Source organism: Brienomyrus brachyistius, chromosome 16, assembly GCF_023856365.1.
Source record: "Brienomyrus brachyistius isolate T26 chromosome 16, BBRACH_0.4, whole genome shotgun sequence".
In the NCBI taxonomy this organism is placed as follows: domain Eukaryota; kingdom Metazoa; phylum Chordata; class Actinopteri; order Osteoglossiformes; family Mormyridae; genus Brienomyrus; species Brienomyrus brachyistius.
In genome coordinates this window covers 10,768,711-10,794,398 of record NC_064548.1, presented here as the reverse complement: position 1 = coordinate 10,794,398, position 25,688 = coordinate 10,768,711, and the positions used below count along the sequence as shown (strand labels likewise).

The following is a 25,688-nucleotide window of genomic DNA, read 5'->3' as shown; positions in this document are numbered from 1 at the left end:
TAAACTAAAACCCATAACTAACAGACTTCAAAAAAGCTCTCAGACAAAGGTAATTAATTTAATCATTTATAATTCATATTTTGTACAGTAAAGTACAATTAATTATAACAAAAGCTTTCAAAACTAGGTTACAATCTCAGTGTTCCCAGATCACAAGTATATCATATATTAATGCCAATTTATTACTGTGCAATGACCAAACATATACATCTGGATATACGCTGGTTTGTATATAAATACAGGAGAAATACAGTAAAAGGCAAACGGCTGCATAACTAACCTGCATAACTAGAGTGAGTATAATTTTGTCTGTCTGTTGGTTAATGAGTTTAAGAGGGAATGGAAACAGCACAAGATGCTAAAATTGTCTTAAAAAGTGGATTTACAGAAGGCATTTCACTGGAACCAAATCAAATGTTAACAATTATGGCTACACACACTGCATTACATATTACAGTTTTCATTAGCTTACTGCACTGTGTGAAAAAGAGACAAATTGAGTGGCATTACTTTACTGACATACCATCATTGCTGCTATTTACACAGTAGAAGTCACGTTTTGTAATACTGATGAGTTTATTCTAGAATTTACTGCTGGAATATTTCTTAGGAAAAACATGTGCAATCATTTAATTTTTTGTATAATTTTCTATACCATGTACTGATAAAACCTCCAAACATATGGTCACAACAGCAGGATAACCTTATTTAAAAGTGTAATTTTACACTGTTTTAAGGTCCATCACACTTGTAACCATAAAACCACTGACATCTAATTTGGAGAAGGAACTACGAAACTTGGTTTTACAAGTATGGGGTCTTCCAAAAGAAAACTCTGGATCTAGCAAAGCCTACTTAAAAAAGGACAAAAATCGACAAGAAAGTAGAGTTTACAGATCAGTTAAAAACCAATATTCAGGGTTGAATGAGAAGTCAGAACAGCATTATGTCATCCACCAAGCATTTTGTTAGAATTATGATCCATAAATATCCTGTTAAATCTGCTGGTAGTGCAGTTAATTATACTGCTGAATTTGTGATATATACTCACTCTAAACAAAAGCTTAAGGGAAAAAAAGTGGATATCTATTGTTTTAAACAGCCGTAATACCATACCCAAAAGCTGAAAATGGATTTTTCAAATATTCATTAGAAAGTACCGATTTACTTGTCCAACCTGTATTATATGTGAAATAGCTGGCTTGGGAAGATTAATAAAAATGGCAAATATATACATGTATACTTGATTATCTCCAATCCATTACATATGGACTGCAACTGAAAAATGAGTAGTACTACAAAACAGGAGGGATATTGTGCTTATAAAAAAACCATGTGTTTTTGTCATCCATATACAGAAACTCTCAAGCCAATTATACTTTACATATTTTCCTCTCTGCACAGTACAAGACATGGAAAACAAAGGCACAGTTTTTGAAATGTTTGTTCTAATAAAAATAAAAAGTAGCCATGGTGACCAAGTGCACCTGTTCAGTGCTCATCCTGACCTTAGTATAAAAATAGTTCAGCACATTCATGTTGGCACTTCTGGTGAAGAACCTGAAGCTGAAGAACCTTCTAAGGCTTGGGAGGTTACATCAGGCTAAAGGAAAGACTGGAAGATGAAGGCACTTTGCTTTGCTATTTTTAAAAGTATCCCAACTCCAGCACTCTGCATCTTAATAAAATAAAATAAAGAGAATACCGAACTACATGCCGAGTCAACCAAGGGACAAAATTTGGAAGTTTTGCAATTTAGTGATTGGAAACAAAAAATGCATTTTATAAAATATGCTACCACCGGTAATGCAAGAAGTTTGATACAATAATGTTTCCATGATTCCAGAATTTCTGTACTTAAGACTAAAACGCTAAAGTAGTCAAAAATACTCAAAGCATGCTATAGTGCTTTGGCATATATCATGACAAGTTACTTGGTAAGTTAACTGTGCTAAAACAAGGTTTTGAACACTAGTACTGAATTCATTCCATACCATATCACACGGGCGTAAAAGGAACAACGCAGTCAGGATACTTTTCATGATTGCCATTTTTGATTTTGTTCAAAAACCTTGGCCATTTGAGGTAAGGTCAAAAGTACAAAGGAATGAATGTAATTCAATCCGTGACATAATCCCAAGGAAAAACAGAACGAATGGTCTTATTACTGCGAACAGATTAAGGCCATTTAGGTCTGTTTCCTAAGGGTTAACCATGTCTGCCAAACAGACCCTTCCCTCAAACTTGCCTTTAAAGGAAAAAAAAGTACAAAAAGGAATAACACATATTCAAGTGTTAAGAACAGTATATACATTTTTGTAATACAGAGGTTCTTCAAACACTCTATCGCCCTTCCAAACAGGCCAGTTTGCTTCATTCTGTCAAGCTTCTCATGATTGGAATTCTGGGTAGATTTTGATGAGAAGGACAGCAGCCAGTCCAAGAAGGAGGCGGCATACGGGGCAAGCCACCATGGCCCCTGTTGCTGACAACTCCTTTCTGATTCTATTAACTTATAGTCCTCTGCTGCTTAAGAACTGTGTACACGTCGTCCACTTTACTCAGTCTCTCGAAGAACGGGATTAGGTCAAGCAGCTCTGTGTCGGACATGTCATCGAACCAGGACGCTACAGGTACCTAAGCACAAAAGAGGAGGAAGGGAGCAAGGAGAAGCACATTAAACTGTTAAGCGACACAATATATAGCACCAGGCATTAATGTAGGTTCTAATGTGCAAGCTGAAACATTTATACAATGGTTTTGGTAAATAGTGTTTTCTAATTGGTCCAGAGATGTCAGGAGGGTGTTGATTATTTTTGTGTAGCTGCACAGGTAGATATGGGGGCTTAGTAACAATTCTATCTTAATGCGCTTTAAAGTTTTAAACATGTTGATCTAAAAACCTGTGTGACATTTTCTCATAAAAAAGTCATCTAATGTTTCCATGGTAACAAACTTGCCGCGTTCAGTGACGCTGTGAGTAGCCTAACCTTATTTAATCATTATGTTCTTATAGGGACTATATTTTTCAGAGCACATTAGAACATAACTAAATGCCAGCTAAAAGAATTTTATTCTGAAAAATTAATCATGACTTGTTTATTCTATTATTAATTTTTGTCAGCTATGGTAAAAGTGGGATAAACTGCTTAAAGTCGTGCGATCATACAAAAAAATAATCAACTCCACTTTGCACTGGGCCACATTACACCAAGTTGTCAACGATTATTTTCGTATATCTGCACACCTTGTCATGGTTTATCCTTTACATAAAGAGCAATATGAATAACATAGGATTAGGGTGGAGTGGTGATGAAATAAGATGGGTAGCACGCACAGCATTGTCTGGGTGGAAGATGTAGGAGGCTGGAGAGTTGTCCACAATGATGACTTTGTTGAGGTCCCTGCCTAAGCGGCTGAGATCCTTGACGTAGTTTCCGCGGTGAAAGACACACGACTCCCGGAAGAGCCGGCACTGAAAGGCTCCCCATTTATCCAACAGATCGGACACGGGGTCTGCATACTGCCGCACCGCCAGAGCAGCAGACAGCCAGCATGCCGTGGGATTGAATCGGAGTCGGGACAGAAAAGTATATATTGGCTTAACTGTATACTTTCACTGGATAATACCAAGCACAATTGTATTATTTAACAAGAAAGGTAGAAAGGAACTGGCAAGATCTGTAGGTACTTACCTTAGCTAGACTTGCAGTGAACAGCACACATTCAAACAATTCTCCCATTCGTTTAAGAAACTCGTCAACGTGGGGCCGTTTCAGGACATACACCTAGATCAGAGGAAAAGACGTCAACATAGAATATATAGCTAATGCAGTTTTCAGATGGTAGCAATAAAATATAAACTTCTGAAATTTTGCACTTGTTACTGGTCACTCATTGGAGGTTTGGCTCGATAACACTGGTCCCCAAGATGCTTGAAAGCTGTATGCTTATATAGTCTCTCACTTGTATATCACTTTGGACGAAAGTGTAATGAGCCAATCTATCCAGTAACAGGCACTGATTCTCAGTTTCAATCCTCTCCAGATGAGGCGTTTCCTGGTTTGCGACCATGACTCCTGCCCTTCAGTATTTCCGTTCTTATACACTGCCGTCTACCCGACTATTCTCACAAATTCATCCTGTATCTCTATTAAACCAAAGATTTGAGCGATTCAATCAACTGCAGATAATTTATCAACCTTAATCCTAAATCTGTAAATCCTTATAGAAAATAAGGCACCTAAAAGCCAAGACCTACCCATCACAGGTCACTGGATACTTTCCTAGTTCGGGTATATTGCTAGACAAAACAAGTACTAATATATGGGGATTAACACCTAAACTTTCAAACATGTAATTTCTCCACAGAATCTGTAGCTATTGGCCTTAATCCTGAACCAAGTCATCCTGAATAGGCTTTCCCAGGTTAAACAAGCCTATCCTGGATTACTTGAAACAGGCCCAAGCCAGGAATGGTGGTCTCCAATCTTCATCACAGCTCCAGGCTTGGTTCTGTTGGGTCTTTAAAAGTGTCATAGTTCAGACCAGCAGGCTTTCTTGTGACACTCGTGAGCAGAGGAGAAACACAAGGTGAGAAAATCGGGCTCTTTCATGGAGGAAGAACGTGTGTTACCATAGTAAAATCCCACCACACAAAGATTTTGAGTTGGTATTTAACACTTATATCACTTTTAAGGTTTCCTTTTGAACTGCTACCCGTCCAGATCATGCCCCCTACCTGATGAACAGTTCCATCAATTTCCACTGGAATGATAAAATCAGCATTGTTCACTGGCTGAATGGAGCAAAGAAAAACACCAAAAATAAAAACATGAAACATTTTCTCTTGTCTAATCACATACGATACAATCGTAGCAGATTAATTGTAATAATTTTTGTATTCACATATATCTGTTATCAACTTACAAAAACTCATATTTCCCTTTGGAAAGAAAAAAAATCCAGTCTACCTCCTACATGAATATCAAATCTTGCAGAATAACATGAACAATTACAAAATCAATACTTGGCAATACCTGAAAGATTTACTTGCATCTACACCAAACCAAAATGTCGATTTCAAATATTAATGATGTACTTTGCTTAGTAGGCTTTCACTTTACAGGCTTTTCTCCATGCCTTTACCTTGAATGAACTGTGCACTAGTGTTTCATCCAGGTCAATGACCACACAGATTTTCCCCACATCTTTAGACTTTATCTGAGGCAGCAATGGCTTTGCTGGGACCTACAAAATTAAAAGTACAAGATGTTTCAGAAACAAGGCAAAAAAAAAAAATATATATATATTTACATATTTAGTAGTTGCTTTTGTTGAAGGCGACATACAAGAAAGCAAACAGCACATTACTAATAATCATGTCGTCAAGCAGTCAACTAGGAATAAGTGCAGTTAGTTTGGGCTTCAGAGCTATAGCAGCTTATAGCAGTTCCTATAGCAGGAGCTACTCAACAGCTACAGAACTACACATTACTATCAACAAAGTATGAACCTAATAAGATAATGAAAGGGCCTGAAAGTGCAACATAAGTGCAACAGATAGCTAACAGCCTGGATTTTTCTTTTTTCAAATGGTTTTAAGAAATGGGATACAAGGCATTCAAATCATAACATGAAGGCTGAATTAATGTTTGACGTATTTTAATGGGGTTTGAGGTTTGTTATATAAAACTGTGGATTAAAAAAACAAAAAACTAAAAAATCAGTGAGATGTCTGTGCGTGAAATTTATGTCCACAGGGGGGCAGACTAGAAGCAGGGCAGAGCATGTGACCGCAAACTGTGGACTAGGATTCCAGTGCTGTTAGAAATGAATGGGCCTGCTCCCTTTAAAACGAATATCCAGGAATGTGAAGAAACATGCATGTTAGTGACACCTGGATGACAGAATGAGTGAGATTGTTCAGAGCACTGTGAACATGACCAGCTTAGTTCAGAGCACTGTGAACATGACCAGCTTTGTTCAGAGCACTGTGAACATGACCAGCTTTGTTCAGAGCACTGTGAACATGACCAGCTTTGTTCAGAGCACTGTGAACATGACCAGCTTTGTTCAGAGCACTGTGAACATAACCAGCTTTGTTCAGAGCACTGTGAACATGACCAGCTTTGTTCAGAGCACTGTGAACATGACCAGCTTTGTTCAGAGCACTGTGAACATGACCAGCTTTGTTCAGAGCACTGTGAACATGACCAGCTTTGTTCAGAGCACTGTGAACATGACCAGCTTTGTTCAGAGCACTGTGAACATGACCAGCTTTGTTCAGAGCACTGTGAACATGACCAGCTTTGTTCAGAGCACTGTGAACATGACCAGCTTAGTTCAGAGCACTGTGAACATGACCAGCTTTGTTCAGAGCACTGTGAACATGACCAGCTTTGTTCTGACAGCTTATATTGTTTTGTAGAATCGCACTGTTCATGGGGATCATTCTGCTTTGTTCTAGTTCCTATGATAATACAAGGGTCATAACACATAGTGGCGATTCAGAAAAACCTTGAAAAGTCTTTCAGGGTCACAATGATACGTCTGGTGTTCAGTACAACATTCAGTAAGCTTAGTTTGTTTAAAAGACTTCCAGTCTTCTGAAATCGCGCTCATCCACAGTCTCGGCATTGTTAAATGCATTGCTGCGTTCCCAGGCAACCGCTGTTTAGGAGACGTAGTGTGTGGTAATTTTCAAAAAAGGTCCAAAGTGTTCCACAATCTGTGTCCAGAGAGTAAGTCGCAGTGAATGCAGTGTTCAGACGTTGGCTCAAATTTCAACCCGAGTTCACAGAACTGAAGTTCCTGAAAGAACACAAAGTGCTCCAGGAGTTCAAGGTGTTCAAAGACCCTGCAATATTCTTGGTGTCCAAACAAATGATAATGCTCATACAGCCAACCTATAGCATAGTACTGTGACTGACTGAAATATTAAAAACTCTTTTTGTTCCAGAAGTTCACAATGGTTATAAACCATGCAGCATTCAAATGTTTTACAACATTCAGGGTAATAGCAGGATGCAAGTTAGTATTCTGAACAATGTGCGATTGTGTAATTAAGACTCCCAAGGTTCAGAGGGCGAAGGGCTTTAACATGTTTTCGAGGGCCTGCAATAGAGGGCCTGTCAGCTACTGAGAGCTGGGAGGGTTCTTGGAGAACAGAGCACAGGATTCAGAAGCGGTGCAGCACACTAGTGCTAAAAGTGAACACGCTGACATGGCAGGACAGTCACACCCACACTGGCCCTTCGGATTGTCACTTCTTTCAGGTACGCAGCAGATAATCTGTTCCCTAAATATCAAATCATTATGAAGAGCTATAACGACACATTCTCCTGTGAATTATCCTGCGGCAATACAATTTATTAACCAGATCCTATGCTGAAAAAATACAGCAAGTCGATTCTTGAAGTATTCTGCCATGGATGTTTATCCTGAAAGGAAACATCTTAAAAACGGTGTAAAGAAACTGGTGTTTCTACTGTACTCTTCAAACAATAATCTACCACACATCTAGAAAGTGCAAGGTTACCTTTGAGACCGTTCCATTCTCCTCCACGAGGACGGGGGCATTGTTATTGACAGGGAGCTGGTCTGCATCGTCAGTACAGAGACAGCAGAACAGACTATGGAAAATGCCCCGACTCCGAGGTTTCTTGGTGCTGGAGGTCACATGTGCTGGGGCACCTGCAAATAGGAAGCCTTTATTTTAACACATGGGGTCAATAAACAGTATATATATATAATACTAAACTGAACAAACTATCTTGGAAAGAATTGGTCTAATTCAAAAACAAGTCATGCAATCAATGTGGGTAGAAAATGGCTTAAAAATGGAGGGATGGGAGAGAGAGAAAACAGCTACTCAGATATGTTTTCAAACTCTTCAAACAAAAAAATACAGATAGCTACAGCTTATCAAGAATGTTACACAAGATTAATATATATATATAGGTATGTTGCTAAAGGCGTAATCAGTTTACTGATTTAGCAAGGCCATGATGCGCCCAGAGCCCCAGGGAACAGGCCCTGGAAGAGGCTGCTGGTGTCTTGCACGACACACATTCACACACCATCCCACACTAAGGGCAATTTAGAGACACAATTCACCTATACATGTTTTTGGCATCCAAGAGGAAACCAAGAAGGAAACAAACAGCTCACACAGCCAAGGGCAGAATACAGCCACATACAGGATGGGATAATATTACTGTCACCCTTGCATTTTGGGTATATCATTGCATTTGGCAGGATACTTTCATAAATAACTGGAAATTCATCAGCTTTTGGTCGTCAGAATATTTTAACAAGATGCCCAAACATAAATGCTTTTTCACTTAATAGAAAAAAAATGACCAGATGGCATGTATTAAAAAGCATGTTTCTCTAAAACTTGCACAACACTTTACAATGATGATGACAGCCTCCAAACGTTTCTTATAGCTATCTATCAGCTTCTTGCGCCTCCCTGCTGGTATTTCCCCACACCACTCATTTGTAAAGTCTCGAATGTTTGCATTCTGTTTGCCATCAGCAGATTTCAGGTCCTTCCAAAGGTTTTCATCGGATTTAGATCAGGACTCATTGCTGGTCAATTTAACAAAGTCCAATGTTTCCTGATTAACGATTCTGCTGTGCTTTTCGAATTGTGTTTTGGGTCACTGTGCTGCTAGAGGACCCGTGATATTTGAGTCGAGCCTAGTCTTCCAACACTGGGTAGCACATTTCACCCTAAATCCTCCGATTGCATGATTTTCTTAATATGTTAAAGGCCTCCAGTACAAACGGAAATAAAGCAGCTCCACAATGTTATGGAACCTCTACCGTAATTAAATGTAGGTGAAGTATTGTTTTCCTTACGAGCTTCATTTCATCGCCTGTAAACAAATCGACATCACCAAAAAGCTCTATGTTGCTTTAATGAGAACATTTTCCCAGGTTTTCCTAGGTGAGTCTAGGCAAAGATCTTTTGTGTCTTTCTCCAATTGTCTTTCAACATTGGGGTCCCCCTTGGCTGCTGTCAATAAGGCCCTTTCTCATATATGTATGGGGATATGGTACAGGTTGAAACCATCATTCCAGATCACTGCAGATCGCACAAGGTTAGGTTTAAGTTCTTTGGACGTTACACATGATGTTTTCTTTTTGTTAAACTTCACACCAAGCTGCAGAGACTTTTCTAGGCAATTTTCTCACTATACCTTTGGAAGCTCTTGACAATTCCATGAGCAAAGTTCTTAATTACACTGAGAAGTGTGGAAGCACAGATGCCAGGGTCTCTGAAAATGACCCTCTGTAATTTTGTTTGGTGATTACAGTTTTTCTCATGGTATCACACAGCTCTTTTGCCTTCACTGTTGTCAAAAAGGAACAAATCAGAATCACCTGCTTTCAATATTAATCATAAGTTAATTCATGTCATGTAAGTATCTATCACAGGTAAGTCTAATTTGACTGCAAATGAGAATCTATTTCTTTTATTCAAACTAATTTGATTTGCCTGGAGGACATTCACAATTGCTATGGTAACATTTCAGCACAGCAATTTCCTGTTTTATTGTTTGATCCTGTGCTGTATCACAGAAATGACTGTAATAGTTCAAAGCCATTTCACTGTCTACTATTTTTCTAAGAACAACTGTTCTTATAATTTCCCAAAAAGCAAGGATGCCTGTAATGCTCGCCAGTACTAAATTTGTACATAAACTCAATGTGAAAATATATTCCATATGTATATTCTTCCAGTCCGGGATCAGTTAGAGGGATTTCCAAACAACTGTGGTTTATTCAGTTTTCTGTGCATTTTTAATACTCTGAACTGCATAACAGCAGCTCATCCATGGATCAGACCTACATTCAGTGATCAGCCAGTGTCCAGATTGTTACTGAAATTGCGGCAGTAATTCATTCGTGATGGGGAATTGTTCAGGAAAAAGTGGGTATTCCATGTTTTGTAGCTTGACCAAACAGGCTGCTGGACTCCGACTCTGTTGCTCACGCTCACATTTCCACACGGTTCGAATTGCAAACTCTTCCTATGGAGGAAGTCCAGCATATTAAGGCTAAATAACCTGGCTGTAGGGGAATTAGCTGCCGCCTCATCAGAGTGACTCCAGTTGCTCTATAACAGATACTGCGAGTCTCTTCTTGTCTAACCTTATGGTTTGTTATTTGAGCTGCTACTACATCATGGGAACTTGCTTCGCACCTCTGTGGGGAAACAAGACACTTGAAGCACCTTCAGTGACAATATGGCTGCCCTTAAGAGAAATACTTCCAGGGACTGCCAGGAAGTTCTGGAAACCAAAGCAAACAAACTCGCATAACAGAACAAGTTTATAAAACACTTATACGTCGGCATACTGCAATTCAAAATGTAAGCACTAACTAAAGGCAAATGTAATATAGATATAGAATCGTGAACTCGTTAAATGCAAACAACACTTCATATAAGCCTCTTGCAGAAAATCAGCTGACAGTAATTCAAATGCTTAGTAACTGCGGCGCATGCAAACGTGGAGGAGCAAAGACACAACAGCGTGACTGCAATGCAATAAGATCTTATGAGAAGATCCACAGGCTCACCCAATAATGTGAGTGTATAACTATAAGCTATGTGCTCTTTAGCCTCTTGGAGTAGCCTAGCATATCTGTCATCACTTTGACAAATTTGATAAATGTCTGTATCTCAAGATAATCACCACTAAAACGAAGGCTAGCCCTGTTACTCAGCAGTATTTAAGGGTATGTATTTTGGGTGTCACTATTGATCATATCTACAGATTAATTTGACGATTCAAGTATTTGTTAAGTGTGTGTGTGAGTGTGTGTCTCTATCTATCCATCTTCTGTAGCTGCTTGTCCTATTCAGGGTAACAGATTAAAATATAAGCAATGCAACTGTCATGAGGCAGGAACCAATCAATCATTACAGAGTGTACACACAGTCACACATATGGTCGACACACAGGACGAACATGCAAATTGCATCAAAACAAAGCAGCCGTATGCTGCTTGTATGATGTGTGATGTTAATATCGACATGGCATTTCATGCCCATGTAACTGTCATACTGCAAGGACCACTATAGTTTGCTGGGTTCAAATCACCAATAATTCAATTCAATTTTATTTGTATAGCACATTTTCACAACATTAAAATTCTCTCAAAGTGCTTTACACTACCCCTGCCTAAAGCCCCCCAGTGAGCAAGTCAGAGGCGACAGTGGCAAGGAAAAACTCCCTAGAAGGAAGAAACCTTGGGTGGAACCAGACTCAAAGGGGGAGCCCATCCTCCAGGGGCCGGCAGAGGAAGTTAGATGAATAAGATGGCAAAATCCAAATTTACAGTCTAAATTTTATGATTTGAGTCTCAATACAGAGGGCAGGCAGGTTTTGGTGCGGCTTCTGCTGGCAGGATGAACAGTGGTACAATATGTGGCGCTAAAACATTTTTACTCAGTCACAGCAAGCAAAACTTAGCTTTGCAATTTTAACGATGTTTCCTTTTCAACATTAAAAAAAATGTCTAATGCTTACTGCCGCTGCTTTTGCCTGAGCTATGTATGCGCTCAACGTGACAATCATAATCACTCATCCTTGCTGTTGGATTCAATCATAGTTCAGGTGGCACGTTTGAGAGACATTAAACAAAGAGGAGTGACAAGAGGCAGCAGATATTTAAGTTGGGCTTTGCAACACTGAGGCGACTGCATTTCCATTCACGTTTAATGTGAAGTTTTTCCAAACAAATCGCGCTTTCACACTTTATTTAGCAATTTCTGCAAAGCGCTGTCTGTCTTCTGCCATATTGTTAATTAATTGATGCTGTTAAATAAGAGTAATCACGTTTAACTTATTATATATTATACAGACACAGAGACACCTTTTTCATACATATTCAAAAAATAAACTGATTTATAAATAAATTGATAAAAAGTATCGATTAAAAAAAAATGCTGGGATTGTACCATTTTTAAAACTCTATTACTGCAGTTATATATACAAATATATATATTTTTTTTAAATCGATACTTTAATTTTCTCTCCACAGCAGTAACATACATATTCATATGTAGTCTACAGCAGTGGTCACCGACTAATGAAATACAATTTAATCTGGACTGTGCGGTCGATTACGCACTGGTCAGGGATGCTCACGGTTGGGACTACAGGCGTGCACAGCACGGGGGCAGGAGAGCAATCGCCCCCGCCGTTTTTGCTGAATATAAACACATGCCCCTTTCAGAAACTATTTTAATTTACAAAAGATATTCATATTTCACTGATGAACTGCATTCATGCACTGCTTTAATTTCTTTATTTTTATTTCGTTTTGCATTGCAACTTATCACCCGTCATCTTCATGAAAGAAAGCATAGAGCAAAAGTGATGCTGTATTGGGACACACTCCACCCAACCAGAATGGATTTGACTGGAGTGTGCAGGTAATATGTACAACTGAATTTAACCAACTGGATAATTGGTACCTACTGAAAAATAAATACACAGATTCTTAACGAACAGAGAACAAGCATGTTGCATCATTTATGTGAATTACATACAGTATTTCTAATCCAAAACTTAATATTTCACATCAGATATATTTTTAGCAAATACACTCCATACTATCGACTATTTTATGATGTGTATATGTTGGAGAAATATAATAAATTAAATTACCCGGAAACGATTGCTATATGGAAGAATATTTGCAAAAAAACTTTGCACCAAATTATCAACAGTTGATGTAAAGCTTTTGAAAGCTCAGGAATCTAGGCTGATACTGTATTCTAGGCTGATTGTGGCCATTAATCGTGGCTAACAACAAGGAAGTATTATATACTACATTCAAAAAGAATTTTTACTTCTGTGTCATGTTTGCAGTATAAAAATCTTTGAACCTAACACAGGTAAGTTACTGATATATTCAAACATGTCTACATGGAAAATAATATTATAAATCCAGAAACTGTTTAAAAAATGAACAGGAAAGTAAAAGAAATGTTATGTCCTTTGTATACTATTGTGTAAGGTACAAATCAATTTGTTTTTTATTCCGAAAGCTTATAAATATATATATTTTTTAAGTTAAAGACAAGATTTCAGGTTTTCAAAAAAGTGTTAACTTTTGATGCTTTGAAAAAAATAATATAAAATGTTATATCAAGCTTTTTGCATTAGCTCATTATTTTAATGTTCATTCAAAACACTGGGAACTACAAAGTCTAGAAGGACCAGTGCATTAAATAAGTATTGAACCCCCCCCCCCCCTTAAAATGATCAGATTTGGCAGCATTACAAATGGTGCATAAACATATTCAGCTTAGCGCTGCGTGATATATTGTTCCAGCATTGGCATCACGATGCACGTATGCAGAATAATCACATCAAAGGGTGTGTGATGTTAAATAAGGCAAATTAAATGTAAAACACCATGCTTCAACTTTCTTGCTGCTGGAATACAAATTGAAAACCCACAGTTCTCATTTCCCATGGGTTCCAGAGGTTAATCTACAAGAGAAGTCTGCCTAACCTGACATAATTTACTCTGTATGTGTGTCTGGGCTTTTTGGATACATGGAGTTTGTTGCTGGTGAGTGACATGCGGGCGCTGCATGCCCTGCAGGCGAACCACCAATCAGAATCGTTCTTGACAGTGCTGCACAATGTGCAACATTGATATTGACATGCCATGATATACACATGTAGGGCTGGGATGTTACAGGATACAGCAGTATGTATTCAGAATATAAAAATGAAGTTTCCGTATTGTCTGTGGCTGCCAATAATTGAGTAACCTGTCGATTAATCTGACAGTTCATTGGGTAATCGTTTATTAGCGCTGTGGTGTGCAAGGGAGAGCGCTACCCGCTGCACTGCTGTGATGATATCCTCTAATCAATCCATCCATGCATCTTCTGTAACCGCTTCTCCTATTCAAGGTAGTATAATATAAATGTTGCAACTGGTGTGACGCAGGAAACAACCAGTCATCGCAGGCTCTATACTAGCTACACGTGGTCAACACACTGGGTGAACATGCAAATCCCACAAACACAAAGCAGTGGTGTGTGGCGACACCGACAGCCACTCCGCCCATGCGGCATCCTCACATTACAGGCCTGTACGATATGCGATGTTAATACTGACATCGCATTTCCTGCACACGCAGCTGTCACACTGCATAGGCCACAACGGTCTGCTGGGTTCAAATCATCAATTTGTTGGACTGAAAATCATTCACCGCTTGCATGAGCTCTGCATGTACACTATAAGACAATCATAATCATTCTCATGCTTCCTGTCTGAGGCAGTCGTAGAGCATGCTGTGCGAAGAGGCGAGAAGTGAACAAGAACCGGTCATTCAAAATACGGCCATCTTCCACTGCATGGAAATATTTTGCATTTCATAGAGGCGATACTGAGAAAAAGCAAGTGTCTGCATTGCTTTGTGTGGTAACAGCAAAACCACCAACTCATCTGACAGACTTCGTTGGCAGACAAGTTCTCTTTGGCTGTATAGTTAATTTTCAGTTCTTAAATGTCATCATTGTGTTGCCCTACTCAAAAATACACAATATGTTCGCAAAAAATATTATATTGTTCATATTTACTGTATTATATAAGATAATATGGCTAAATGACAGGGCTAACTTTAGTTTTAGCAGCAATTATTAAAATGTTGATATAAAAGGAATCATCGAAAGGCTAGGCTATTCTAAGGAGCTAAACGGCACATGTTTCTGGTTAACCTCGCAGTATTGGCTGAGTCTGTCAAACCTGAAAGTCTTCTTTAAAATGTATTTGCTTTTCACTCATATTGATATTTAAGTTCTGCTGTGCAGTACTGACTGACAAATGCATTTTCATTCACTTTTAATGTGAAGTGCTTCCACACAAATGAAGGTTTTTGCTCTTTATTTTCACCTTAATCCGCTATGCGCCACCTCCCTTCCACCATATTACAGAGCAATCGAGAAGGAAATTAACTGATGCTTATAGTAATCAAGAAATCAAGTTTAATCAAGTAATTGTGACAGCTCTAATTCAGTTCATGTTACATTGTGAAAAAGCAGTCTTTCAGTAAGCAGTAAATGAATACATTTACTTTTTCAAAAAATAGAGAATTCTTTTAGGCAAAATCTGCTGTAACAAATATTTGCAAAAAATCTTTTTAAAGCAATCTTCTTTCATAAATCATTACATGCACACTTTAACCTGTGCCTGCTGATGCTAAAAACACAGTTTCCATCTAGGGAGATTTTAGGAATCATCTTGGGGTAAGAGGTGCTTAAATACTTAGTGATGTTCGGGTTCATTCACGAGTGACCCAAACGCGCCCTGTGCTATAATTCAACCAGATATTAATAAAGACAAAAAGATGCCTGACATTTATTTGTGCATTCTTTGGACTAGGTAAAACTTGTATGCATTTAAACAAAAATGGAATGCCTTCCTTTATGACGCAAGACAAAAAAGTAATTAGATTCACATCTGTTTTACACATGCCTTTTTAAAGTATATTCCAAATGCATTCTTAAAATACACTGAATACACTATTTTTTATGAACTGTAATGGAATACACTGAATACAGTTAAGACAATGTATTTAGTATCAGGCCAAATCTTCTCCCACTAATACTATTTTGCGCTACTCTGTACACATGTTATTCTCACATAGCAAGGACCGCGATAGCTGGGTTAAAACATTTTTACTCTGGCACAAGGGATAAAACTTAGCAAGCCTTGAAATTTTCATGATTGTTCAATATATTGGTGTATTAAAAAATCTGTTTGGAGCTCTGCATGTGCTCTTCAGGCCAGTCATCATCATTTTTGTCCTTGCTGTCAGATTCACTAAAGGCGCTTGTGGTACCACTGCACCAGGTACCACACTTTTAGTACTTCAAGAAAGTACCTAAAGTACAGTACTTGAAAGTGTTTGTTTGTTCATTGTTTTCTGAATTTGTGACGTTTTTTAAGACATTGGTTGTATTGTGTTTCAGAGGCAAGCTACCTCTTATTGGCATAACCAATCAACAAAGTAAGTGTTTGCAAGTCCCACCCCAAAGATTTGTGTCTGTTGACACGACTCACAGAAACACCACCAAATTATTTGACACATGCCATTGGTACACAAGTTAAGATAATAGCACTGGTTTATTTTGGGTAAATTACATACCTTCTGTTTCATCTACATCGGAATATTAATTGCAAAAATTTTAAATATCACAATGTTTTTTTTTCCCCAAAATTGTGCGGCCCTAACTCATCCTGTCCATATTTTTCGGGAAACTCAGAGTAAATCAATTATCAACAAATCCTTTAAAAAATTAAGTTAGTGGTGTTCCAACAGATATAAAGTGGTGCCGACAAATCACTTGCTTTTGCTCTAGTTTCTGGAAGACAATAAACTTCCATACAGCTTAAGACAAATGTATTTTGATGACCAGTGGCCTGAACTACGAAGCGGGTTACTGGCTTATCAGGGTAACTTGTCGGATTTAAGGTACCACAGTTTAAATGGATTTCATATTCGTTCACTTACATTTTGCCCAGACTACCTTAAATCCGACAAGTTACCCTGATAAACCAGTAATCCCGCTTCGTAGTACAGGACCCAGGGCTTGGTTGCTCATTTTTAAATATCTCACAAATGCTATACACTGTCTATAAGTGAGTCCAAAGAGCACAGTGGTGGCAAACTTTACACGGGGTTTTTAAACATATACTAATCTTGAAAAGAAACCATAATTGAAATTGCAAAGCTTGGCAAATTCTGTTTCCTATGACAGAGAAAAAATGTTTCAATATAAACTCTTTGTCTTAATCCAACTGATTGTTGCAGTTCTTTTGATGTGAAAATTGAATGTGAATGTCTCTAGTTGGTTTCTCACCCGAATTGCATGATTACATGATTGATTTCCACATTAATTTGGTAAATTTCTTGAATATTAATATAACTCATAGTGAAAGCCCTAGTATATACCCGTATATATAGGATGTTCCCTTTGTTTATATAATTATATTCTGTATGTTATTATTATACACAGGCTGTATACAAATTTTGCGAATTATTCCATTGTATTTACATTTGAGGATTTCAATTTGGGTTGATCTCAAATTTAACTTATAATATGAGCTACATTAAAACTGTGAGAATTTTTATTTAGGGCATTTAATAAAAAAAACTTCTTTACATTTTCCTGTGCCATCACGCTCACTCACGCAACCTAACGAATTCCAATATTTTTCCATTTTTCACCTTGTAATATAGCTATCTAATGACATCTACTCAATGAGCATTCAAGCACATTTTTAATTATGTATATATGTACTACTGTCGAACATTTCCAAGTACTGCAGCCAGTAAAGATAATGTACGACTAGATGTCAATATTAATGGGTGCCAAATTACCTGAATGATACTACTGACTTAAAAATTAAAGATACAACTGGAAACAAATTGCTATTAGACTGGTATATTAAAAGGGAGACTCAACAAACAGATTGAATTTAGATAAGCGTGTGTGTGAGGTTGTAGGGGAAGGTTTAAATCTGTGCTTCTTATATTGTCATCTATAAGTATCCGAAAAGTCATATATAAAATTTGTGAATGCAAAATGATTACTTTCCATGGATTACCGAATAGGAACACACTTACACACTTCCAGAAATTGCCCACCATGTCAACAATTACATGGCTCTAGGCAGTTTTTTCTTTTTTTTATATATATATACTCAGTCAAACAAACTACGCAAACTCTGAAGCTGACTTGGTAGGCAGAAAAGCAAGATGCTCCCATTATTCTTAATGGCATCCTTATGGAACTCTTATAATTTTGTTCTTAATATAACCCAGATGCATCTGGAACAACCCGCGTTACTCCTCTTGAGACTCAGTCGCCGCTAAGTGCAAAAAGATGGAGACCATACAGTGCAGCTCAGCCACACACAGAAAGTCCTGGAAACTAAGTTCAGCAGATCTTGGCCAAAGTCCCCGGAACTAGAGGCCCTAGTCTTCCCCCTGCCTCTTTCTTTTCTTTAGCTTTCTTTAGCTCTTTCTCCTAGTCTCTCTCTCTCTCTCTCTCTCTCTCATGGAATGCAGCCATATCACAGGCCCATAACCCTTTGCTTCTGAGTGCCAAACCAGAGCAAGTTAAGAACAGGAAATGCATGCGTGTGACGCAAGTGCGGATCAGAAGTGACAAGAATCGCGCCGCTCGCTGCCACTGCCGCCGGATCATGTGTTACACAACAAAACGAGTACAGCAAAGGGGTCTGGCTTATCTCACAACAACCAATGGTGGAAAGAGGGAGGAAAGGAGAGGGAGAGAAAGAGAGCAAGCTGTATACTACAGTTTGTCCGAGAATAAGATACATTACACTGGCTGACTGTATAACCGTACTACTGAAGTCCCCTCCCACTTTACAGTAAACCACAATATACTAGTTATATCCCCTGCCACTTTACAGTAAACCATAGCATACTAGTTGTATTCTCTCCCACTTTACAGCAAACCATAGTATACTAGCCATATCCCCTCCCACTTTACAGTAAACCATAGTACACTACAGTTATATTCCAACCAACATTACAGTAAACTACGGCACACTATAGACAATTGCATGAGTTTTTAAACTTCCTTAACATCTCAATATGAAAACAGACTAGTGCTTCAGGCCCACCTACTAAAATGTACGATCACATAAGTTGTTTTTCACGCCAACATGGGGGAGTTCCACAGTGTATGCAATGTCTCTATGGACAGTTGCTCCATGGATCCCCAGGGAGTTCCCAGGCTGAAAAGCCCGGGTCTACTGCAGACGACATGTCACATTTAAGTCCAGTACTAAGGTGGAGGATACTGAAAATGGCAGCCTGTCATTCAGAACAAGAAAAACATCTTTAAGAAAGCTAGAAAGCTGCATAGATTGTGCTTATTGGATGTCTCTCAATGGCAGATACATCACATCAGTGGCCATGCTTAAATAAATGCAGCACCAGTATAAACCGCATGTGTAAATCTATATTTTATATATATATATACACACACACACACACACACACACACACTTGGGTTTCATTTTCCCCTCACAACAGACAATAGTATGGTTTTCCCTCAAACAAACATAACACGGCTTTGCTGACAATACATCCCATGTCATTGGCTATCATGACAACAGCACCCATTGACCAGTTGTGTACACAGACATAGGTGATAATCGTGAGGGCCGAACAGCAACATTCTATCTCAAATGCCTCTGTCCGAACAAAACATACTGTAACATTTAAACAACTGGAGCAGCAGAAGCAAACGACAGTGGTCAAGTAAATGTACATTGTTCTCTGGTCAGCCACAATATGCAGCTCCCTCTAGGGATGATTTCATTGCAATATGCTGCTATCATTTCCAAATTGTGAATGATATGCTTTAAGGTTCAAGACAATGTAAAATCATAGGCCTACGATTCTAGTATACCAAGCGCAGTATCAATAGGGCATAAATTAGATTTTATTAGGAAACATACAATACTATTCTACAGCACTATACTTAAAAGAATCTCATTTATTATTTACAAAAAAATCTAAGTTTGCAAAAACATCCGTTAAACTACAATGTGCAAAAATGAGAATTAAAGAAGGATAAAATAAACAAAGGGTGCAGCACCAAGTCCAGGAACCACTGCTTATCGCCTAAGACTATAAGGCTAACAATTCACTGCTTTTGTTGCGGAGACTGATATTCATCAAAATCTCATGCAAGGAACATATAAATACATATAAATCTATAAATTAAGAACAAACACAGGATAAGTATACATCTTATACATTTGAATAAAAATGTGATGATAGATGTCTATTATCAAATGCTGTTCACTGTCTGTGCCACACCAACTGAACACTTTAACATTTGTTACATCTAACAATACTTTTGTATTATACCAGTTGTAAGAGCAGAATTCCCTTTTTATGGCAAAAATGATGAAAAACATTTAATTTTAAATAAAAAAATTTAATTTCAACTTGCCCGATAAATAAACAAAACCAAATAAGACATCAAAGAAGGAGATTGACTTGACTTTGATTATTCGAAGTGCAACAAATTGGGAACGTTTGAGAATTGGAGATGCAAGTTTTTCTGAGGTATGTTGTTCAATTCTTATTAACTAGCTTTATACAACGTGTCAAAATTAATCCAAAACTAAAAAAAAGTAGGCAATTAATAAAGAGAAAGTTATTATAAGCCACATATTAAGCATTTTATTCAGCAAGAATGTTAGTTGTACTGTTAGCTGTACGCACATTCAAAGCATTGCTTGTTAACCCTGGGAAATCAGAGAATGACGTATGCAGGTTACCAATCAGTCCAAAAACTAGGCTCAACCAGGCCTAATTATTATGCTAACCAACCCGATTTATCCTTCTCCATCAGCAGTGAGGTTAGTAGAACATCTGCATGCACTAAACTGCCAGGTCTAGGGTTAAGATGCACTGACATGCTCACAATGGTTTAGGATTTTCCCCCCTCCCCCCAGCTCTCTGGAGTGCAGCCATTTTTTGATCTAAGGAAAGGAAAAATATGAAAATCATATTTTTAATAAGAGAGATCAAATGGCTGACACAAAACAAGCAGCAAGCCCCGGCACTGCTGCTCTCACCTTTCTCAGAGGGAGTTCCACATAAGATGAGATTACATACTGATATTACATAATACAACCTAGAGGTGTTGTCAATGGGAACTAAAGCATAACTTTGGTCATTTGGGGGCGGTGGCTGGAATTTGACGACGGTAGAGGAAAGCTAGAATCCAGGTAAGATTTCCTAATGGGGACAGGCAGTGACTGCTGATCTGAAGCCAACAGAGGAATACAACTGGCACTCTCACCAGATTCGCAAGATCATTATAATGTTGCTCATACAAAAAAACACTCTGATTATGAGACGACACGCCACTGTCATGCCAGACAAAAGGTGAGGCATCAAGACAAAACAGTACCAGCCCATTCAAATGACACTTAAGTGTTAGAGCTTTTGGAAATGCATGGAGGACCACAACCAATAAAATGACAGGGGCATCATATAGTCATCCAATTACTCTTAAAAATACTTCCACCACAACATGCAAATGTGTAATTGTGCATTAAACTGAAGCTGTTCATTAAAAAAAATATATCAGAGCAACACTTTCTTAAAAATCAGATACAGACGCTCCTCTACTTCCAAACTTTCAACTTACGAACTTTCAGACATACGAACGAAGAGGACTGTAACTCCACATTATGTTCATTGGGCTCCCATTTCCAGTCCGCAACAACAATTTTTTTTTCTGTTCGCCAATTCTGCATAGTATGAATTCAGGCCTCTACTCCCGCCGCACAGCAGCGTAGCGTGCGTACTCCCAGAACCTAGTTCAGTGTATATGCATATATCCTTAAAATGATGTTGAATAACGACTTACGAACATTTCAAGTTACGAAGGGCCGTTTGGAACGCAATTCATTCATAAGCAAAGGACCATCTGTGTATATCATGTTTATGCTGTGCGGTACAAAAACCAAATGTTAAATAGCATATACGAATATTATTCTGAGACTTATCTGTTCACCAGATACACAAATTGAAAAGTTAAAATTATGTGACATTCACCTAACAAGGCACAGCACAGACCAACAGACATTACTTGATAAAAATATTGACAACTTTTTCAAGTTAACCTCTCACAGAACTAAAACTGTGAGCAAAGTACAGCAGAGCAACAAAACACACAGGCCTGCAGAAATGTTTAAGGCACTAGAATGTCAATCTGAAAATGCCCTCAATGATCAGGTATAAACGTCTAGACATAGTTCGTTCTACAGAATGTTCATCTGGGATGACTCCAAAGTGCACAAAAATGTAATCACTCCAGACTTGCACATCATACTCAAAAACAAACCAGATTCAGCGGCAAATATTACATATTTTAAGATGGAAATCATAGACACTGATTTTCACGAAAATGTAATATAAGGACAATCATATACTAAACAATACAAGGGAGACAAAGCTTTTTAAAAACACTACAGTCCCAGGTAAAGAAAAGCACACAGAGATCCATGAGTTGTGCTCAACTACTAAAAGGCAGAAGGGTTCTGATTATTATAAATGCCTTGAGTTTTAGAACCTACTGTGAATATGACAAACCAAACCAAGCATGCCTGAGGGCTCTCAGAATGGGGTCCACTTCCCGATATCTCTCACTAGAAACTTTTGTGAAACTACGGTCACTGAAAACCAAGCAGGAGAAAGTGCATAATGTCAGCGACGAGTGAATCGAAAATCACCACTCCAACAATATGACCTTACATAATGTGAATTTAAATATGCACCTTACTCCTCCAAAAATATACTTTTTTATTTATAGGTGAAGCATACATTTGTTGGAAAGCATGTGCTGCAAACCAAGGTGCACCCTGTATGAGACCAATCTGAGATGCTCCCACATCGCCTAAAAGCCTTCAGGACGATCTGTACGTTCAGGGCACTGTGCCCTGCAAGGAGGGTCCAAACTGCCTGGTGAAAAAAGAACAGCAAAAGCATGCAAACTCTACATCGGGCTACACACTCAAATTCCATACCATGCCATTCTGAATTCGAGCACAGTACTGTCAAGTGACTAGAGAAAGCAAACTTAATAGGGCTTATATTAATAACCAGCTGATTACTTTTTATCTGTTTCAAAAGTGAAAACTATCACAACAAATCAGAGAGAAAAAAATAAATACTAACTCAAATTCAAAGCCATATTTTGTCATACTGGTTTAAGTTCAAGAATGAGTGTGTTGCAAGACTATTTGTAAGCTACTACTATGATTAAGCAGGAATCTTGCAGATTTGTATGTTAAGTGTTTAAATTTAAATAATAATAATAATAATAATAATAATAATAATAACCTGCCATGGGTGATAAACTAGCAAAAAAGTTAGAGCAGTGCTAACGGGGTTATATAATGTATGATCCCACCGAGAGTATCAAACACAGTCGCATTAACTGGGAATGTTTTTATTATATTTTATATTATATATATACGCATACACTGTTATGGCGGTTTCATTTAATGCTTGCACATAAACAGCAATGAAAGCTGGGGTTATACTTGCAGGCATATAAGCCGCTGGCATCTTATTTTCACAGCTGCGCGGAGTTTCTGACCACTGCTGTTTATTCGCTGCTCATTCGCGTAACAATGGCAGACGTTCCACGGCGTTTAGCTATTAATCGTACACGTATTACTTGCACTTCAAACAGCATATTCAGACACGCTTTTTAATTTAACAGAACAATGACTCTATTATAATACACTAAATCCCATATTAACTTTAACAAGGCGACAGGGCAGGGATGAACAGTGCAGGTCCCGCCCCCTAAACAAGGCAAAGACAATGTAAAGTTTTAATCCTAAAATTAGAATAGATCTTCGCTTAAAAAGTATGAAAAGTGAATATTTTGTACATTTCTACATGTCTTCGCAAAGGTCTTTAGATAAAGGCGGCCTTAATACCATATCTCCATAGTGTAGTTGGCCACGAATGTCATGAACTGTCAAAGAACTTATTCCTTCATTACTACCGACAATATCACCTTCTGTCGTTTTTAAAAAGATCATGGAGAAAAACATTGACATATTGGAATAAGTTTAACTTGAAGGCGAACGTTTTCTTCCTGACGCAAAAGGCAAGACGACTTTCAACAACACCGCCCAGGGAATCCTTTATGGAGGACTGTAAAGCATGTGCGGCACAAACTTTTTAAAACTTACCCTTTTCTCGTAATGGAGTATTCACCTCCTCATCTCTGCTAACTTGCGTGATTACTGATGAGGACGTGTGGTCCATTAGCTCCAAAAATCCGTATAAGTGCAGCGTAAAGTTTTTTTTTCCTCTCGTTATGATGATATTGATACTTAGGTGTTTACGATTAAAAATGATATTTGCAAAATGATTAACATTCACATCAGTTAATTAAAAGCATTATGTATGCATAAATATACATATAAAACTACTACGCTTAAAATTATGAAAATGTACAAATATTAAAAATAATAAAAAATGAAAAGAGGAGTTTCTAGTGGATAAGTTTGTTACAACATGGAGTTCAGCTCGGCTCTCAAATTCAAGATACAAACATGGAACTTGACCGTTTCAAGGCTCCCCCTCCCTCTTAAAGTGGTAATGTTTCGTATATTTGAGGCTTCCGCCTATGAGAAATACACTGAAACATAATTACAGAAACGCATACTAGAAATATTAAAATCATTTTAAAATACCATAAAATTAATAACAAAGAACACATAAGGCTATTGAATAATATATCATTGTCACATTTCAACTTAAAATCGAAACCTAATTTTAAAGTTTATTATTTTGAATGAATGCGATTTTCCTTGTCACTGACTTGTCTGCATTAATATAAAACAGTAGTCTTTTGTGGTCTTAATTCACATCTACAACTTTATATACTTTAAATAAGTATTATAGTTGTATGCTGTACAACTATGAATAGCTTTAATCTTCACTGTTCCTCTGATCTGAATGAACTGTGGCGGAGTGTCGCCTTTTACACCCCAGGACAGGGACTCGGCTGACTGTGAATCCCTACGGACGGCGGCTGGTTTCGTGGCCGCGTCGATCTGGTGAGAATAATGAATAAATGCTGGAAAAGCATGCAGAGTAGGCAGCTGGCGACAACAGGAAGCCAGGCACAATGTGACTATTCAGAGGCACCTCTTTCATCCTAAGATACATTAAGGAATATCGGGCTCCCGTCCATACATCTCTGGGATGCACACCTTAACTAAAGGTCTACTAGTTATGCGTAGTAATTTGAAGTGAATTATTCTATCTTTTACCAAGAAGGAATTAATTTTCCGTAGGGTGCTGTAATATAAAATTTTATTTTCAAGTATATTTCATAAGCCATTTAGGCCTATATATTTCGTACAAAATAATTTTAATTCTAAACGCCAATATAAAACATTACATGAGTGGTAAGCCAGTATTGTTGTCACAAAATAAAACGCATATGCTTTCTTTAAGAGGTCAGACTTTGGTAATGGTGGGGCCCACTCCACCGGCTATTTATGGCGGCGTTTCTGCAATACGAATTATGAACAGATCCCATTACTGCTGTATAGAGAGACGTTAGCCATGTCGTTCCTTAACTTTCATGCAATATAAATTAGAAATTGCGTTAGCCAAGGCAATCGTTTGCACGTACTGCGTCACCCATTTAAGATTTGTAAAATCCTGGATGAAAACAAGTTTGAAAATACATCTCTATGATCGCTCTGAGCTCATACTTTCGGTTGTAGGAATGCAATGATTTCGCATTAATTAAGGAATATTAATCGACGTTTGCTAGTGAGTTCAAACGAGGGTTTCTTCGAACGTAAGTTTTGTGGTTTTTAATCGTTGCTGCAACTTCTGATTAAAGTTTCGGTAAAGTTCGTTCAAAACTATTTTCCTGCCTGCCAAGAAGCCAGGGTAGCCTTGAAACAGTCCAAAAGAGAAAGCAGGTTAGGGAGAGTCACTAAAGTTCGCGCGCTCTGTGCAATTAATTACCTTGCTCGGGTAATTAGTATTCCTCGCCTAACAAACCAGTAAACTGTAAAAACCAAGGACACAAAAAGAACTAA

The 25,688-nt window shown here is 38.0% G+C and overlaps 1 protein-coding gene across 1 annotated transcript; it reads right to left on the bottom strand.

The window, feature by feature from the left end:
* Positions 1-53: 53 nt before the first annotated feature.
* LOC125710164 (carboxy-terminal domain RNA polymerase II polypeptide A small phosphatase 1-like) lies at positions 54-24,246 on the bottom strand. Its single transcript, XM_048979569.1, has 7 exons — positions 23,814-24,246; positions 7,541-7,695; positions 5,149-5,250; positions 4,742-4,798; positions 3,696-3,788; positions 3,338-3,523; positions 54-2,637 (listed from the first exon to the last, which is right to left on the bottom strand). Exons 1-7 carry the CDS (start codon positions 23,887-23,889, stop codon positions 2,509-2,511), a joined length of 798 nt encoding a protein of 265 aa, XP_048835526.1. The 5' UTR covers positions 23,890-24,246; the 3' UTR covers positions 54-2,508.
* Between the last annotated feature and the right edge of the window lie 1,442 nt (positions 24,247-25,688).

Bases quoted from the DNA above. Each gene is read 5' to 3' on its own strand.
- LOC125710164 (XM_048979569.1), bottom strand. From the start codon at position 23,889: ATGGACCACACGTCCTCATCAGTAATCACGCAAGTTAGCAGAGATGAG. The intron at 5,251-7,540 runs GTAACCTTGCAC...TTAATTTTGTAG, and splicing joins AGAATGGAACGGTCTCAAAG to GTCCCAGCAAAGCCATTGCT. The intron at 2,638-3,337 runs GTGCGTGCTACC...TTTTGTGCTTAG, and splicing joins TCTTCCACCCAGACAATGCT to GTACCTGTAGCGTCCTGGTT.